An 18,323-nucleotide genomic window follows, 5' to 3' on the forward strand; every position below is an offset into this window, starting at 1 on the left:
TATAATCTTGGGCATTTTCCCTTACAAATCATGACGCACAGTTTTTCAAACAAAGCCGATATGAAAAAAAAAAAACCCTTAGTAATCTTTGGCTACTATGATATAAATGCATCCCTTGTGGTTCGCGTGACTAGCAACGAGTTAAGTTCGCGTGACCTTTTGTTTGAAACAAGCCTGTAACGCTGACACAGCAGTTTTGGTTGACGGCGACGCACGCAAGGTTCCCACATTAAGCCAGAAATTCTCAGAGAATTTAAAGGTGAAGAAGTAAGAGTGAGCTTTATGTGTTTTTTGCTCTAAATTTGCAATCTACTGGTACACGTTAGGAAAAAAAATTAGTAGGCATGACTGCTCCATGACACTTATATTTCCTGTTTTGCGTCGGTCACGCTATGCTAATTTAGGCCCAACAAATAAAAGGGGTTTGCACGCCGTTCGCTCGAATCGAAGATCAAGCATTGCACTCCTTCGCCTAATCCAAAATGGCAGAAGAATTTGTTCAGTTGCAAGTGAGTTCAAACAAGGTTATTGTGTTCTCTAAGAGCTACTGCCCATTCTGCCAAGGCGGCATTGAAAGACGAGGGTTTGAGCGATTTCACCGTGATCGAGTTGGACGAGCGAGATGATGGGGACGCCATTCAAGACGCCCTACTGAAAGTCACTGGGGCTCGATCGGTAGGTTTTGTGTGAGAAATTCACTTAGTTTTCGTAAGACATTGTTTTAGGGTCTCAATTTCATAGACTCTCTACGTGGCACTCAGAGTTGGAAGAATGGAAGACTGCAATACAGCTTGCAGTTCTTCTTCCAGATTTACTTTCCCGAGTCGTTTTATTTTAAGGCTGTCCAGAGGCTCCAAATCGTTAAATCATGAATGAATGACTTATGTATTCAAGAACATCGATAAAACAGCATGGAGTATGTAGTTCAGTTGATTAAAAATGCTATTCGTGACACATTTTGTAAGGAATATCCGCGTAAAACGCCTGATTCATTGTAATAAGCGTGGGGATTAAAAAAATGCAATCTTGCCTTACATCGCGATCGGCGAACGTTCAGTGAGTCTTAATTAGGCATGTACTGAAGGCTAATCACTCAGTTTCTGCCAACTGAAGCGAAATGCATTAGCTTTTTGAAGTTCAGTCGCTATTAACTGATGCTTTTGATCGATCGTGCGCAATTTTTTCTTCTTGCATGTGCTTAATTTTTTTTTAAACCAAACTCATTGTGAGCTTTAAAACGTCCAAATGCAAATTTCTATTGAATACGTCCCGTAATTATTGCAGGAAAGATCTCAGCTGAGTGAATTTTAGTTAATAATAATAATAATAATAATAATAATAATTTTTTTTAAATAATTATTAAACTTTATTGAAATACTCGGAGCAAAATCGATATTTACAAGTTAAAACTATTAAAACTATTAAAAACCTATTTACAATTCATGCATCATCACTAAAATATATATTTGGAAGTAAAATACGGTCCAGCTAAAATTGCGAAAATTAAGAAAAGAAAAGATAAAGAAAAAAGAAACTGAGAAATTTGTTCTCATCCTAAAATCTAATAATAATAATAATAACAATAATAATAATAATAATAATAATAATAATAATAAATAAGTAAATAAATAAATAAAAATTATAAATCAATCAATCAATCAATCAATTAATAAAACAACTATTGTCCAATTTTGCCAATGAATTTTGCTTATCATGTTCTTTAAAAGTCTAAAACAACATTCAATATATTTCTAGGTCCCAAGAGTGTTCATTGGGGGTAAGTTTGTTGGAGGAGCAGATGACACATTGAAGCTCCATGATGGAGGGAAACTCAAACCGATGTTACAGGATGCTGGTGCCTTGTAATCAAAGGCTTGAACAGTACTCAGTGGGCCTCAATGTACTGATACAACATCTCACGAGTTGCTTATTTATTTTATTATCCCTGTAGAATGTTGATGTACACAAGTTTAGGATGACAATTTAATTATTAAACCATACTGTGTGTAGTTGTTGTTGAGAGATGTCAACTTTTATTGAGTGGTCAGTATCTCTTGGACCCCAGGGGGGAAGTACTCCCTTATATGGGCTATATAGGTATGTGCGGCGCCAAAGGGTATGGTTTTTCGGGTCTTGGACGTACCAAATGCTGTCTCTCTTAAATAAATACCACATATTTAACAAACTAATCATCTCCTCTTGAATAAAAGCAGCAAGAAAGGTGCAGGGAGCAGGGAGGTGGGGGGGGGGGGGGGGGGTGGAGTCTACCCACGACATTCAGTGGAAGTTCCACACCCCTAGATTGGGATAAACAATGGACTTAATAAAACAACTTGATGGATAATTTGAACCATTTCAAACATATCCATTAATGTCTTGTTCTAACACCTCAACAAAGAAAGGACAATTTTTTCACACTCTGGCTAAAGCAAGGTGTTATTCGTAGAAACTGTTGGTCTCGGGAAAAAATTCAGACAGAGAAAATGCATAACCTTATCTTTCCCTCAAAAATAAAATAGCTCATCCTTTAGTAAAAAAAAAAAAAAAAAAAACCCAGTAATTAACTGTGTTTGCAAGGACCACCGTGACAAAATAAAGTACTCAGATCCTGCAGTGGAGGATCTAATCAGCAAAAAAGTTGAAGAACAAAATTAATAAATTATCTAAAAAAGAGCAAGGCTGATTTCACTGTGAGGGAAATATATTATTCCAATATTTCGAAAGGCACGGCCTTGGAAAAATATACTTCTCTGACCGTCAAATCAGCCTTACTCTTTTTTAGATTATTTGTTCCCATCCTTTAGTCCATTGAGCATTTCCAGGAACTTTTTATAGTCGCAATCCCTCCACCCCCCACCCCCCCTCTATGAAGGGGATGTTTTCCTAAGAGCCCGCTACTCCTCTGAAAGTTCTAATTTCGCTTCATAACTGCTCCCCCACCCCCATCCCTCTGGTAAATCCCTTCTGTGGAGAGGGAGGGAGGATAGGGGGGGGGGGGGGGGGGCTGGATATTTTCTGGAGCTACACATTCCAGTTTGTCTTTTTGACATAGTCATTGACATTGACATTGTAAAGGAAAATCCTTGCTATCCACAGTACATTAATTAAAATGTACATCATCTGGGGTAAGACAGGAAAAAAGTAAATAAATAAATAAAATAAATGGTGAAAACAATTTTTGCTTTAACTTTGACCTTGTAGCAATCAAGATTTTCAAATACCTCGTCATAAAGAGAGTCGAGCAATTCATTTATATCTTGTCCAGGGCGCCATCTTCTCATTTCATACTTTCCGGATCTAGCCTACGTCCCAGAAGGACTATAACCCCCGTAATCCAGTCTACTTTCAATCTCGTACCCAGAGTCCTCAGGCTTTTTGGTCAGCGGGGCGGCGCCAGGAGAGACTCTGGGATAATGGAAAAATTTAATTTTTTCGATTGGTTGTCTGCATAACAATGGAAGACCGACAGGAAGTCCGTTGGTCATTTGCGGAAGTTAACCAAACCGGAAACTTCCTTGTTTTGGAGGGAGATTTGAAATGTCAAACTCGCTGTTTTGTAATTTTTATGTGTGTGTCACGGTTATTTTATGTTATTTTTACTATACCAAAAATAAGAAGGACTCCAATTCAAAGACAGGTTTTGAATTATGTCAGTGAAACAATTTCTAGCCGACTAAACATTAGCCGTTTTATCGTAGGAAGTTTGCCACTACTGTCATTCGACGGTAAAATGACACGGCCAAATGCGAGCAGTTTAAACTGATTACTGTCGCTGTTGCAAAAAATTATTTTCGGAAAATATCATTATATCAGTCAGTTTGGGAGAAAAAGCGGTGGGATAACGAATTGGTGAAGCCGTTCGCAAGTATGGAAACATTAAACGTATTAGAGAGGACATTGCTGTCGTCAACATACTAAATATTTCGAACATGTTATTTACTAGTGAAGGTTATCATGGAAAAATAGAGAAGTTCTTCAACATCTATAAACCTTGTTGTGGATAAAAATTTGGAGATGACTGATCTGATGTGGAGTGGAGTCCATCTCAGGTTGCCGTTTCGATTAATTCCCTTTCGGTTTTGCCACAAGGGAAACGCTGAAGACATCTCTACGATGATCAAACACCGCTCACGAGAGCAAAGGTTTCACTTTTGTCAGTCACGGCCCATGACCAGCTTGCCAAAGAAAAATAATTCAGAAAAAAATTGCCCCTTTGAGGCGGAGGTAATGGTGTGTTGAACATTTTTCTTAAATTTTGAGAGATTTTGTTTTGAGAATTTTGGCAGATTTTGTTCTAACTGTTCCATGTTTCATGCAAAATAAGAACAATTAGTTATATGTCCTAAAAAGTGTAAAGGGCGTGGTGTTAAGTTACCTTCAGATGAAAGTTTAATCTCAAATGTAATAGTACATACAGATTTAAAGATTATTTTTACAGGATAGGGGCAGTTGAGAATAAAGACTTGTTGTTTGTTACTTACTACCATATCTTCTCTGCAAGAAAGTCAACACACTGTGACAGTGAAGAGCCACCCAACTTGACAAGTCAAAAAACAGGTGTAGATAATACTGAAGCCTGAAGCTAGACTTCGAAATGCAGAAGTACCTTAAACTCTTTGCATTTATTTACTTCCCACATGTACGCAGACAAACAATGAAAAGAAAAAAACTCAAGTAGTGGAGTGGAGGCTCAATAAAAGAAATCAATATGAGGCTTATGAATATTAAGCCTCCTCAATCTTAAAATATACAAAAGTTATAACATAATATATTACTTGGAGTTTTTATATAACTCAACAAATAATGTACACTGAGTTTAAAATAAAGATGGCAAAAATTTGAAGGTAATGATAGTTTAACTGTACTCTGTTAATGTGCTGTACATTAATATATGTAAGTAAAAATAATCTACCCTTTTTAAAATATTATTTTTCCCTTCATCTGAAAAAACATGCCGATACTCCATTGACGAAGTATGAGACAAGAAAACTGTGGGTTCCCTTGCAGACAAATATTCCTGGTGAGGCCAAAGCAATTATGCTGTTGCAAAGTGTGAAATCATGTCTAAAGTACCATTTGTTATTTAAAAAAATAGATGAGCGGTGGTGTGACTTTCTGTGCTATATGTTATAAGGAAGAACACCAAGTCTTCCCTTGAAGGGTTAAATTGGGACGCTGTTATTGGGATACAGGAGAAGGCCCCTGCTCGATTTCATTCTACTGCAAGTGTACCTGTTGTACATAAACATGGAAGCCAAGTACCCCAAGTTTGTGTGGCATATGACCTGTAGATAATGCTTGCACAGCCTTGTGCAGAATTAAGTGACCACTTTCATCATAATTATATCCTTATCAAACACTCCACTTGTAATTGGCAAATTTACTAACATAATTATTTTGGCAGTGGATGGATTTTACTGAATAATTTGGCGAAAACAACCCCTTCTATCATTTCTTCGTGTGATATTCATTCATGTAATTATTATTGCTAGTAAATATTAGCAAGAAATTTGTGGTAGCCAGCAGGTTTTAGCATAAAAGTTATACTTCTTGGTGAATCATATCTTTACTTGTTATTTTGCACTGATAATCAAACAAAAGAAAAAACTTTCAGACACTACAATACTAGCTTGCAAAAAAAACTACATTCAGTATTCACTAAAGAATGACAAGTCTATAAAATATATATGTTGAACATTCCAAGGATTACAATGGGTCCTTTACTCCCTTCCCCTTCCCTGTTGGGGGTAACTAATAAAATTATGTGTAACCATTATCTCATCAAGTATATAGAATTTTTAGGTATAATTTGTTAACCAAACCGTTAATTATAGAGTGATTATAGATGAAACATAAAGTTTTACAATCAACGCTCGTTAGACACCCCCCCCCCCCCCAAAAAAAAAAAAATAAATAAATAAATTACTATTCAATATATTTTATGGGTTAAAGAAACATCACTAGCCTTATTGTTTATTCTGTTAACAAGCTTAAAAGAAATTTGAAACCTCTTTAGATACAGTTTTGTAACTGATGGTATGACAAATTTATATGATTTTGAATTATTTTTTTGAATGTGTATTTCCATTGTTCTAGACCTTTGATCAATGCAGCTCACTAGGCTTGGTCCAGTCCCACAAACATTATGCAATATGCTGGATGACTTAGATTGTGGCCTAATAGACAATCAGAGCCCAGGAAAGGCTTGAACTAAGAGTCACGTTTGACAATTTTCAGTTTCTAGTTCTTAGCTAACATTATTGTCAAGGGACCACAAATTCCCACAAGCGCTGTATAATTTACACAGTTCAGCAAAGGTCTCACGACACTGTGCCAATCATTCTGGATATTGGGGAGTTTGACAATAGTAATTATCTGTCGTCAAAGCAAGAGCTGCAAGATCAGAGAAGAGAATATATTATACTATTCAGCTGCAGAGTGTTGGTTGAGTATAATACTTCCCTTGCCTGAAGTCAATTAAATGTGTTATACCTAATCACATCACCATCGAGCCGACTCAAAAGAAATGGCAAATCATTCAGAAATTATCAATTTACCAGTAATGTGCCCTTATTAATCAGAATACATTAGGTAATGTGTGTCAGTATCTGAGCTATCTGACTCAGCTCTTAGTTTAAGTGTACACTCCACGACCAGATGAAGTCAGGCCCCACCAAAATTTACATCAATTAAATATAAACATAATTTCCCCAATCTATTGACCCCTTCTCTGTGCTTCCTACACTGCACCCAAATTTATTAGAGAACTCACATAAGATAGTTTTAAATTATTTTACCTTGATTACATGTATACAAGAACAGACTAAGGAGATTATATGCATGGTATAGAAATTGGCTGACTAAATGAAGTACCATAGTGAGGATATTAACAGTCTCTCAACAATCACATTATAACCAATTTACTGATGAGAGGTGGCATAATTACCACGCTCCATACAGTTCTCATATATAATTATTACTCTGTGGTTAGGCAGAATAGCTAACTAATTAAACCTCAACACAACTCACTATCCTTATTTTCAAAGCCTGTTGGCACAATTATCCAAATCTCTGTTATACTACTTCATCTTATTTCTAGATATATTATTAGTATACCTGGGAGCAACTCTACAGCACTAGAAGCATGCAATATGTGAGCACTCTCTATCAGTTTTGCCAAAAGCTAGGCAAAAGGAATATTTATTCAGAAAAAAAAATTCACAGCTGCTCTTGAATTCATGGCATGTATTAAAATTAATATGCTGATGTTGAAATTGTACTTAAGCTTGCATTCGAACACATATGACATTCTTAAATTTTCTTTAAGAAAAGCGTGCACACAATTCAGTCTAATAAAATTAAAAAATTTTGAGACGAAAAAAAACTTAATTTACAACAGTAAATATTACTTATATAAGAGGTGATTTAAATTATTTTCAAATGGTAACATGTATGTGTTCATTGAATCCCATTTGGAAATAAACTGTTAAGGGAAAGGGAGAAGGTAATTTGAAAATAAATTTAATACACAGTCAGCTGCTCAGTTCTGTGAGAGGAGAAGTGATGGTTCCTTTTTATTTGTAAGTATAAACAGTAATAAAGAAATATGTTACTTGTCTGTTGTAGCAACGTCGAATTAAGTCCACCTTTCGCTCGCTCTTACATGAAAAAAAAATCCAGTTGCTTTGATCCGCTCTTACGGGAAAAAATCCAGTTCCTTTTGATCGCGTGTAGAATCAATTTTGGCTTTCTCGAACACTTTCAAGGCCCGATAAAACCTTCAGGCCCAATAACAGTAACGCGGCTGCCATTTTGGGGCATTTGACTTCCGCTTTAATCTTAAGCATGCGCACAAAGACCGGAATCCCACGTTTTCTGGGATAAGAAATTCCATTATCCCAGAGTCTCTCCTGGCGCCGCCCCGCTGACCAAAAAGCCTGAGGACTCTGGGTACGAGATTGGTCTACTTTCCGTTCAATTTCCGGTCACAGTGCAATGGTAACGCGGGCGCATAACACACCCGATCACACGACTATCACTCTCGCTTCAGGTAGTAAAGAATTAAGTCTTAAAATGTCCGGTAAAGTTGAAGAAGTCAAGCTTAAAGTCAGTTCCAACAAGGTGGTGGTGTACTCCAAAACCTACTGTCCGTATTGTACCAAGGCTAAGAGTGCCCTGGCTAATGCTGGCTTGAAAGACTATGTGCTGATAGAGCTAGACGAAATGGACGATGGCGCGGAATTCCAAGACGCTCTTCAGAAAATTACCGGCGCTAGATCGGTGAGTCGAGTTTTGTTTTATGGAACTAGCGAAAATTCGCCTATTCTTCTGTTTAGAAGTGTTATTTAATAGGGGAATGACCTTGGTTATGTACCAGTTCAAGTGGATTGCGACAAAACCGGTGCGCGTTGGGTTGCATTTTAAATTTCTAATTCATGGTGTCTGCCAAGGCGTTCCGTTAGTTTGTTCATAGATTGAGTAATTTTATCGTTTTGAACACTCAAAAGTTTATGTTTGAGATCGATTAAAACTCTTAACACTATCAAATGACTCTTTTCTGTCTGTTGAGTTGATTAATTTTGTATTCTTTTTCGTAGAAGACTCGTCTTTTCAAAAAGTGCTTTGTCATGCACTCAAAGCAAGTTACATATAAGTGTTAAGCTTAAACTTAATCTAGATGCCGTATTTATTCGATTAACCGCCCTGGCGGGGGTAGTATCGAAAGCGAAGCATCCAAGAACGAAGACCGAAGCATGAAGCACCCCAAAACTCGAAAACGAAGCACCCAAAAACGAAGCATCGTAAGTCACAGGGCGCCCAAGCTCAAGCTGTGAGCGGTGATCATCTTGCGTAATAACGGTCCCAGCGCAAATATAAGAGTTTGTATGGAAATATTTACGATCGGATTTAGGAGGTACAAATACTGGAAAGTTCTTAATAATAATGACATACCTTGCTTCTAAGGTGCATTGCCGATTGTCTTTTTGCCATTTTGTGCTGATTTGAGGCCATTTTAGCGAGTTATCACTTCCTAGGTTTCCCACTCCTAAGAGAAAGACAAGGTGTCACAGTCTGTTTCGGAAGGCCCCTTCCAAGAAGCGAGAAATCCCAGCTCAAACTGATTGAGCAGCCACAAATCCAATGCAGAATCCCAGCGCAAATGTCCTAGTTTCATTTCAGTAAATTATCAAAGCAATCTGGGCCCTGCAGCTGACGCCAAGCGGCAGTTTAGTTTCAATAATCGCAGATCTCAACAGTGTAAAGACCTGTGTACACATTCACCATGACACACGACCGTTGAAAACACAATTTTTGTTTTGAAACCTGGGTGGGGCATGTTTCTCGAAATTTCCGCTAACTTACTGGGTCCAATAAGTATATTTTTATATTTTTGATCACGGGCATGGTCCTTGGCCCTATATATTTGTAGAATCATAATGATTTTAAAATTGAAGTTATAGGTTGATTGCATTGCTGCTGTTGGTACCAAAACAAAAGAAAATTTGTCACATAGTTTGCATAAAAATGGAAGTTACCTTCAAGAAAAATCTTATTGTTCCTAGCCAACAACATGGCTGCTATGACATATTAAACATGAAATCAACCTATTGAAAGCTAATAAAATTTGACTTCTGTTGAGAAACATTTATCAGCAAAAACACATTTCGCGCCCGGCAAGTTACTGGGAATTTCAAGGGAAATGGCCCACTGGGTGCTTTTTTAAATTTGGGCCCATGAGGGAGGGTGCTTAATTATTTGAGGGTGGATGCTTATTATTTTCCCAATATTTTCAGCAAGCAAGGGTATTTTTAGAGAATAACAAAACAAGGGATAACAAGTTATTTTGCTTCAACAAGACAAAACAAAGTGCAAAAGCTAACATGAACAAGCCATAAACAAATAAAATATTATTGGCTACTGTATCTACAACCAAGTTTGGAACACAACTGATGCTCCTCTTACTTCACCCTGGGCTAGTACAGAAAGGTTTTTTGTTGGGGGGGGGGGCGCTTATTGAGTTTTGGGGATTTTAGGGTGGGCACTAATTCCAAGGTGGGCGGTTAATCAAATAAATACAGTACAGGTAGTGTGCTGAGGGTTCAACAAAGCTGCTGCAGCTGACCCTGCCTTTGTATGGGCCTTTTAAAAATGTTTGTGATCAACTTAAGCTTGTTTTATCTGGTTTAGAAGACCACGGAATAATTTTACCATTTTCAATATATTAAAATTCTATTGAAATTCCTCTGCATAACGTCAAACAAACAATATTCTTTATCCCAGTCTTTTAAAATGTACGACACAGAACCTCCCTTGGCACTTTGTTAAATCAAGGTTCCACTGTATTTTTACATGTAAGACCCAGTGCAAAAACAAAACAACACCAAACAAACAAAAAAAAGAAACAAATAAAAGAAAATTAAGAGCAAAAGTATTTGATAGATTCAAACAATCAGATGAATTTTTGGGAATAGTTTAATGACGAATACTGTGTCAAAATGTATCATGGTTTCTTTATCATATTGACCGCTAACATAACAGAACATTTGACAGGGTTAATACTCCTAATTTGTAATTTATTTTAGCTAATAATTAATGACAATGGAAATTATGTAATTTCTAGGTTCCAAGGGTGTTCATTGGTGGCAAGTTTGTCGGAGGGGGTGATGACATCAAGAGGCTGCAAGATACTGGAAAACTAAAACCAATGTTGGAAGAAGCTGGAGCTTTGTAATTCAAGAACTTTTAGAGGTCCAATTGCTGAACTATGCGAGGAAGAATTTCTGTTGTATTTGAAGAATATTAAAATCAATGTCTTGGTGATTTCATTAATGTACTGCTTGATTGTCACCTTGTGATCACAGTAGCTGCGCTAATTAAAGCCTGGCTGAAAGATGTGATGAAAACACATACAAGCACAAGTGATGTTCACACGTAACACAAAATAATGCAAACACAAGCATTTAGGTTTTATGGCATACTGCATGTATGTGCATTTGGAGTTGTTAGCCAAGATGGTGGATAAGTCATACTTCACTTTCTTGCACTTCTTTCTTTTTTTTTCAATGTTAACATGTACTTTACATCACAAAGGTAAACAAGCTGAATTGTAATTTTGGTGCAAGATGCATTTCTTGCACACTTAGTTGCATACATGTCAGTGTCACACTTTCTGATTTTGCATTGCAAGATCGAGAATGGTTAATTTACATTCACATGCGCCACCAAGTCTCTCAGTCTGTGCCAAATTTTTGTTATGTCAAGAGCTGACAAGAGAAACCTTTGGTACCCAGGGTAAAATAATCAGATAGCATGCAGCTCCTTAGAACCTCAGATTCATTGGACCTGTATATCACGCACCTTTTGTTTCAGGGCTAGAGTCTGTTGTTTTGTTGTTTGTCCATTGCTCCACCAAGCCTGTGAGGCTTAATTTAAGCATTGTGTGGTGGCAGTTGCCATATTTTACTTATTAACCTGTGTCAGGTGCTCTTTTTTTTTCCAGGGAGATCGAAAGTGTGGCAGCGAGAGAGTCGCTGACTCTCGTGCTGCCACACTTTCACATTTCCCTGAAAAAAAAGAGCAACTGATCATAGGTTTCTAATATTTTACTTGACAAACAGTTATCATGAGGATGTAAAGGAAACCCCTTAAAACTGAAATGAGCAACGTTAAGTTATTGAAAGTTATAGCCTACAATAATATTTCAAGTTTTCATAGAAAACATGGAAATAACATTTCAGCATCGGAAGAAACAGGATGTGATCATCACCTGTTTTAATTCAACTATCAAACTTCCTGCCTTTCACCATGTTAGATGTCATGACATCATTTTGTTGTCCAGTTCTTATACCAAAATAACTGCTTCCTGAAAATGGGTACAGCCTTAAACATCTTAAAACCCAAAATATAGGCACATCAATCAGAAATAAGGTGACCCAATTTATCTTGCAAGGGCAGACTAGTTTTCTGAAGTAACCCAATTTCCTGCTAGAATAATTATTACAACTCAAAATTTGACATGGATAGTACTTTCCATCTATACTTTCAAATCCTAGAGAGAAAAGGAAAGGTTATTATTATTTTTATTTTTTTTTGTCACAGTAGCCCTTTAAATTATGCAAAAACTTTTTTTTTTCACCCCTATTAAAAAACAAGAGAACGAAGGGAAGCAAGGACAAAGAGACTGCTGGTATCCTTTCTGTTTAACAGGCCCCAAAACTTGCGCAGATAAGTGGACTGGAGTGCTGGATGCAACATAATCATCAACAAAAACATTAAAAGTACCTCCAACAGCACTTGACTTTAAATCCTTCTAAAACTATCATTCTATTGAAATGAGCTAACTGGTAAAAACCTCATTCACTTGACACAATGTTATTTTAAAATATTTTTTCAACTTTTATTTTGTGAAGCTGTTCAGGTAACAAAAATGTTCCGACTACAAGCACATACAAGTACCCCATAACAACTTGTTGAAGTTTCTTGTTAAGCCCCTGGCCCTTGTTAGGTCTTTTTGAAATGAGAGCCAACATACAAGCGAGTCCATGCACTACATGTTTAGATATAATTAATTACAGCCAGTATACGTCACACATGACCAGTAAGTCTGAGGATGAAATGAACATAATTTGAATTCCTCCTTGTACATGTAATGTCTGGCATTTGAATGGAATTGTAAAATTTCTCTTTAAAAGGTGTATAATATAACTTAAAAAAAAAAAAGAAAAAAACTCAAAAATTCATATCTCTATACTGTCAATAAACTAGGGAAATTTCTAGGGGAACTCTGAAATCTCACTGACAAAACTGACATTCAAATTTAAAAAATGCTGTTCACACATGATGTAAAGTTATTATAAATTTACAACAGAGAGAGAATGCATGAAAAATTCCTAATGATAGTAGAGAAGAAGATAGCCTGTGAACAGGCTCCAAGTGGGGAAAAGAAAAATCGGCAAGCCAGGCGAGCAGAGCGCGGTATGGCGAGCTCAATTTTTGTCTTTGCGCTATACCCCACTTGGGAGCCTGTTCACAGGCTAAGAAGAAGAAGAAGTGTTTATTCGTAAAATTATCGCGCTATTACTGCAAAGAATATCAAAAATAATTTAACATGGTTATAAGGTTTATCTACGGGGCTGGGCCTTACAATTTCAATAACATAAAGATGAAATTTACATGTTTAATTGAAAAACTAATATTATGATATTCGTAAGATAATTATGTAATCATTATGATAAGTTCAAAAAATGTGACATTCACAAGCCGTGAGCGTGAAGGCACATTGCAGAAAAGAAACTCTTTTCGAAATGTTTCATCTTAAGTACATTCAAAAAGCAATGGTGTAATGATACTTTCAAAAGATTCTTAATGGTACCAACTTATCGCATAGTTTGTTGCTACTAACATGTTTATTGGTGTTTGTGTGCTCTTGGAGACATTTCAATACTGTTTTGGCAAGATGGAAACCAAAACCCAAATCATGCTTGCTGAAACAGCTTCAAAATGTCTCCAGAACGCAAACAGCAATGCACATGACACCAGCTAGACTGCGAGCAGTCACTCTTTTGCTTGAGAATCCATGGGGAAGGACACAAGATATTTGAAGTATGAGTGGCAAAGCTGTGAGCAGCACCCGTGCTCCTCGCAGTTTTGCTACTCGCACGTGTGACTCGTCTCCCAAATATCATGCTTGCTCAGTTTTTTGCATTCTTCCAGGGCTGCAGATTCTTGAGCAAAAGAGAGACTGCTGCACTTATGTCCAGAAATGCACCTACAATGTAATCCTGATTTTGGGCACTTTATATAAGACAGACCTTTTTGTCGACTTCGTGTTTAGGGTAGGGGACACTTTGTGATGTCTATCATACAGTGAACTCATGCATCTCAACTGCTGGCAGTCTAAACACCAGACTCCAGGCAAGTGAGTTTAGTTAGAATCTTTTGAAAGAAAAGATTACTTAAACGACAAACATGTTTCTCTTTATAAAAGTGACTATCCTACTTACAGTAGCTACCACTTTGGCAGTACTTCAAAAGAATCCTCGTCTTCTATCTCAATGTCACCCCACTCTAACTTATGATCATATTTCAAGAAATCTGGAGTAGGCGGAATATCACCAATAGTTACTGAGGAAGCATCCTCTGAGTCACTTCCTTTGGCTTGCTCATTTTCCTCAGAATCAAAAGTAACTTTTTTGTCAGCTTTGGTAATAAGTTTTGGCAAGTTGGCAGCCTTTTGTGCAGTAGATTCATGGGAGACAGTTTCTGTGCCTTTAGTTGTTTGTTCTCTCTCTGTAGAATGAACAGCATGGCTTGATGTATCTTCTTTATTATGAACTATGTATTCAGATTCTGTTAAACTACCATTACTTGTGTCTTCGAGAAGTTGTTTGTCATCACCTGGAATTTTATTTACTGGTACACCAACAGTGTGACTTTCCAACTTTTGATCCTGATCTTTGCCAACAGTTGTAGACTCAGGCTTGTTCGCAAAGGATTCTGACAAATCCTCTTTATCTACTGAAGGTTGAACTTCCGTCACAGATACAAGTTCTTTATTGGCATTAATTGAGTCAGCCTCAGCAGAAGCAACTTCCTTTCTTCTTTGTTTGATGTCCCTTTGTGGTTTAGGAGCATCATGAAACATGCTCTCACTTGTCACTTTAGCAGCGTCAGTATTCTCTTCTTTATTCTCTGCAGAGGAGTAATCTCCCTTCCAGTCATTGCTGGTTGCACCATGGTTTTGCTGGTGACTCAAAGCAGGTTCTTCAGCAACTTTAGAGCTAGCTTCTACTGGTGAAGAAATGACTCTATTTTCACTGGTTTCACCCCATTCTGCCTCATATTGTGCCATTTTATCTTTAGTGGTTTTGTACCCTTCCGCCTTTTGTCGCATGGTAACCTTGTTTTCATTGGTCTTCCCGGACTGGTCCTCAGATTGAGACTCCCTGCTTTCCCATTCTTTCTCCTTTTGAGTAGCTCCGCTTTCACCCCATTCATCCTTACGTTCAGACTGTACCCTGCTTTCAGCCCACTCTTCACCTGCATGTATCCCACGATCATCATGCTGTTCAAACCCACCACTTTGCCTTGATCCCCGCTGACCAGATCCTCTATCTTTGTAATCTCTTCTGCTGTTCCTGTCATCACTTCCCCAGTCTTCAGAGTTCTCGCTATCTCGCCTTCTTGTGCTTTTGAAGCTATGATCATCACTGTTATTTTCATTTGCCCACATCTTCTTCCTTGAATCCCAGATCTTGGGCTGATCCCAAGCCCTACTCCAGTTCCCTGTCTTTTTCTGTCGCTCCTTCCTTTCTTCATCAATCCTTGCCCTCTCCTTTTTCCACTGCGTATATTCATGGCGTTCTCTACCCGACATAGTCATCTCAATGTTTCCTTTATGTCTGCGTGATGGAAAGCCTTCCTTTTCTCTTTGCACACGAGTGACAACTTTATTAAAACTAGCCCCTCCCCAAGAATGCTCATTCCGTCCTGTGGTCCTAGACATGTCAACTCGATCATCATCTGCAAGAAACCTGCAGGCTGGAGTAGCTCTAGAAGTATTGCTTGCTCTTTTTCTTTCTTCTTCTTCTTTCTGGATGTTTTCTCTCCTCTTAGCCTCCCATTGCTTTGCTTTCAGTGTCTCCTTTCTCATTTCCTTTAGCATCAGTCCTCTTCCCCTTCCCCTCCCCGTCCCAGGGGCGGAGCTGTCTTTGCTGACTCCCAACACAAAATTCTCTGGATGTTTCTTGACTGCCATTTCACTGTACACATCAGCATTTTTACGGTCTTCTTCAATTTCTTTTTGCCGTTTCATGAGTTCTTCATTTTTCTTCCTTATCTTCTTCATTCTTTCTTCTAACAGCTCTTCTTTCCTTGCTTTTTCATCAGCAGCATTTTGAGTCTCTGGACTAGCTTCACTGGTGTTTGGTTTGGATGTCATTGTTACTGTTATTTTACTATTAAAACCTACAAGAAAATTAATAAAAAAGCCATTACCATGAGTTGTCAATGCATTTGATGATGATGATGATGACAATGGTTTGGACAAATGGGCAACAGATGTGTCTATTGTACATTATTTGGCTGGGAAATAGGACCAAACGTAAGCTTATATACGCACTGATGGCTGCCGCTATCAATCCATTCGTTGACCCCATCTCTTTTTATGACAGACTCTCTTGCAGATGCTTATTTGGCTCGTCATACAATCGTTGGGGAGGAAAGATTGCGTGACGAGCCAAAAGAGCATCTGTGAGGGAGGCTATTTTCATATATGAAACAAGATAAAGTGAATGAACAACAAGAATTGAGATAGAAACCAGGGGTGGTCACTGCCATAGGTTTGTTGTGCCCCTAGTGGTTTTTTTTATGTCCCACAAGAGTGATCAGTGAAAGTGCTGTGAGACGGAGTGACGGTGTTTTGTCCTTGTCCGAGAAGATCAGAAAGTCTAACCATCTGCAGATGTCAGGCAAAGGCACCCTTCTTGCTCAGTTTGACTCTGACACAACCGGTTGAATTTACGGCAAAAGTTTGACAGCCATTTGGATGCCAGACTCCTGCTGTGTCAAGCTCGATTGAATTTAAATTCAACATGACAGAAGTGCAATACAGGGCCATACAGGATAGTCTACACTGTAATATGCCTCACTTGGCTCTTCTAAAGATATGATTTCGACACGAGTAAAAAAGGTTGACCAAATTAAGTGGCCCTGTATTCTATAGTATAATAGTTGCTCCACAAATGCACAAATAATTCACATTTTGATGACAATTTGTGATCGGAATAGTACAACAACAGATCACTGATGAGTACTTATCATAAAAACATGCAATAATTTGGAATTGAAAAGTCAAGCTTAAAATAGTATTACAGTTCACCCTTTTAACCATGCACAAGGCACTAAAAAGTTAGAAAATCCAATGAAATACAGATAAACGGCGTAAACTCACCTCTGCTCTACGAAAATGGATGAATTTTACACGATTTATCAGCAAGGCCATTCAATAACATCAAAAGTCCTTCAAAAGGAAAACAGACGCCATCTTGAATTACGCGTCCGCATGTTATCAGCGGATTCTTTGCGCATGCGCTGTTATTAAATAAAACGCGGGAAAATAAGAAATCCACTGTCATTTGAGTGCTGTACACTTCTTTGCTGAATTTGAAAGTGGTTTCTTTGAGAGAACAACAGATCTGGCTGAATATTTAGATGGCTTTTCTGGGGGAGGCTAAAATTTCATTGATGTGATTTTACCGATGGCGCGATCGAAGCGCAAAACCTCGAAACCCAACACTTCCGAACCCTCAGGTAAGCTTGAGTTTGTAAACATCTGTAAAAATAATTGTGTGTATTAAAGCTTTTATAGGTTTATTAGTTTGTCGATTTCCCAAAACGAATGAAAGACAGCAGCTTTTTTCTTAATCTCTGAGAAAAAAAAAGAAGAACAAAATCAAATTGAAACTATATCTAGATACGGCGGCCGGCCATGTTGGAGTGTTAGTCGAAGTAACTTAAGCTTTAATAGTTTTTACTCTTCTGTAAGCTTAAGTTAAAATTTCCATAGATGAAACAGCTGAAATAAACATTACTTCCCATGGGAAAACCATTTTATTGTTTTATACCTCCAATATGGCCTCCATGAAAACTGTTTACAGTCAACTCTCGCCTATAGAGTGTGTGCACGACGGCCATGTTGGAGGACCAAAACAATACAATACAATATTCTATTTCTATGCAAACATATTCTATTGTTTTAGTCCTCCAACATGGCCGCCGTGCACACACTCTATTGCAGGCACCTCGCTATATATTTACGGACACCCCGATAACACGGACAGCAGCTAAATCCCCGGTAAAAGTTTGACTGAAATAAATTTCCGCTATTACGGACTCTCGTTATTAAGGACACTGACTCGCGGTCCCGAGGGTGTTCACAATAAAGGGAACTGACTGTAGAAAGTATTGTTTGTAGTACGTAGGATCTACACCCTGGTGACCTATACATAATTAGTCAGGGGTCCTCTTGTCTGTTGCGTGAAGCAAGTAGGAATGTGAGGTTCCAGAAAATATCCACATGGAAGGCCATTAGAAATTCTGAGGTTTCAGAATCTGAAATCTTATGGGAAAGTATATGAAATTAAGTTTGAATTTTCAGAGGGCTAAGGGCTTAATACTGAAAACACCTTTGGGGGAGGGGTGAAGTTGATTTTTTCAACACCTCTAATGTGATCCAGTGAGATTGTCTGTTTGAGTGTTTGTCCACCATGATGTGACCAGTCAGGGTAATAGTCATCCCTGTTTGGATTTTTTTCTCAAACAAG

General features: G+C 37.8%; 3 protein-coding genes and 1 pseudogene across 4 annotated transcripts in view; 3 read left to right on the forward strand and 1 right to left on the reverse strand.

Annotated features, from left to right (window-relative positions):
- Nucleotides 1–384: 384 nt before the first annotated feature.
- Nucleotides 385–2,034, forward strand: LOC146457355 (uncharacterized; annotated as a pseudogene). Its single transcript, XR_014858507.1, has 2 exons — nucleotides 385–675; nucleotides 1,756–2,034. The product of XR_014858507.1 is annotated as an uncharacterized LOC146457355 (transcript).
- Nucleotides 2,035–8,003: 5,969 nt separating this feature from the next.
- Nucleotides 8,004–10,826, forward strand: LOC146457356 (uncharacterized). The gene is made up of 2 exons (XM_085092087.1): nucleotides 8,004–8,280; nucleotides 10,622–10,826. The coding sequence occupies exons 1-2, from the start codon at nucleotides 8,074–8,076 to the stop codon at nucleotides 10,730–10,732; spliced, it is 318 nt and encodes a 105-aa protein (XP_084948213.1). The 5' UTR covers nucleotides 8,004–8,073; the 3' UTR covers nucleotides 10,733–10,826.
- Nucleotides 10,827–13,412: 2,586 nt separating this feature from the next.
- On the reverse strand, nucleotides 13,413–17,057 carry LOC146457357 (uncharacterized). Its single transcript, XM_085092081.1, has 2 exons — nucleotides 16,952–17,057; nucleotides 13,413–15,966 (listed from the first exon to the last, which is right to left on the reverse strand). The coding sequence occupies exon 2, from the start codon at nucleotides 15,938–15,940 to the stop codon at nucleotides 14,009–14,011; it is 1,932 nt and encodes a 643-aa protein (XP_084948207.1). The 5' UTR covers nucleotides 15,941–15,966; nucleotides 16,952–17,057; the 3' UTR covers nucleotides 13,413–14,008.
- Nucleotides 17,058–17,104: 47 nt separating this feature from the next.
- The window catches only part of LOC146457358 (Fanconi anemia group D2 protein-like), a 38,687-nt gene continuing 37,468 nt past the window's right edge, over nucleotides 17,105–18,323 (forward strand). Inside the window, exon 1 of the mRNA XM_085092071.1 lies at nucleotides 17,105–17,310. Within this exon, the coding sequence (XP_084948197.1) occupies nucleotides 17,259–17,310 (52 nt within the window). The 5' untranslated portion in view covers nucleotides 17,105–17,258. The remainder of the gene's footprint in view (nucleotides 17,311–18,323) is intronic.

This window comes from Pavona decussata, unplaced genomic scaffold, assembly GCF_977016875.1.
Source record: "Pavona decussata unplaced genomic scaffold, jaPavDecu1.1 SCAFFOLD_244, whole genome shotgun sequence".
Taxonomy (NCBI): Eukaryota; Metazoa; Cnidaria; class Anthozoa; order Scleractinia; family Agariciidae; genus Pavona; species Pavona decussata.

What these genes read in the sequence shown, in the direction of transcription:
- LOC146457356 (XM_085092087.1), top strand. Translation starts at nt 8,074, where the DNA reads ATGTCCGGTAAAGTTGAAGAAGTCAAGCTTAAAGTCAGTTCCAACAAG. An exon ending in AAATTACCGGCGCTAGATCG is followed by an intron (nt 8,281 to 10,621) that starts GTGAGTCGAGTT and finishes TGTAATTTCTAG; the next exon opens with GTTCCAAGGGTGTTCATTGG.
- LOC146457357 (XM_085092081.1), bottom strand. Translation starts at nt 15,940, where the DNA reads ATGACATCCAAACCAAACACCAGTGAAGCTAGTCCAGAGACTCAAAAT.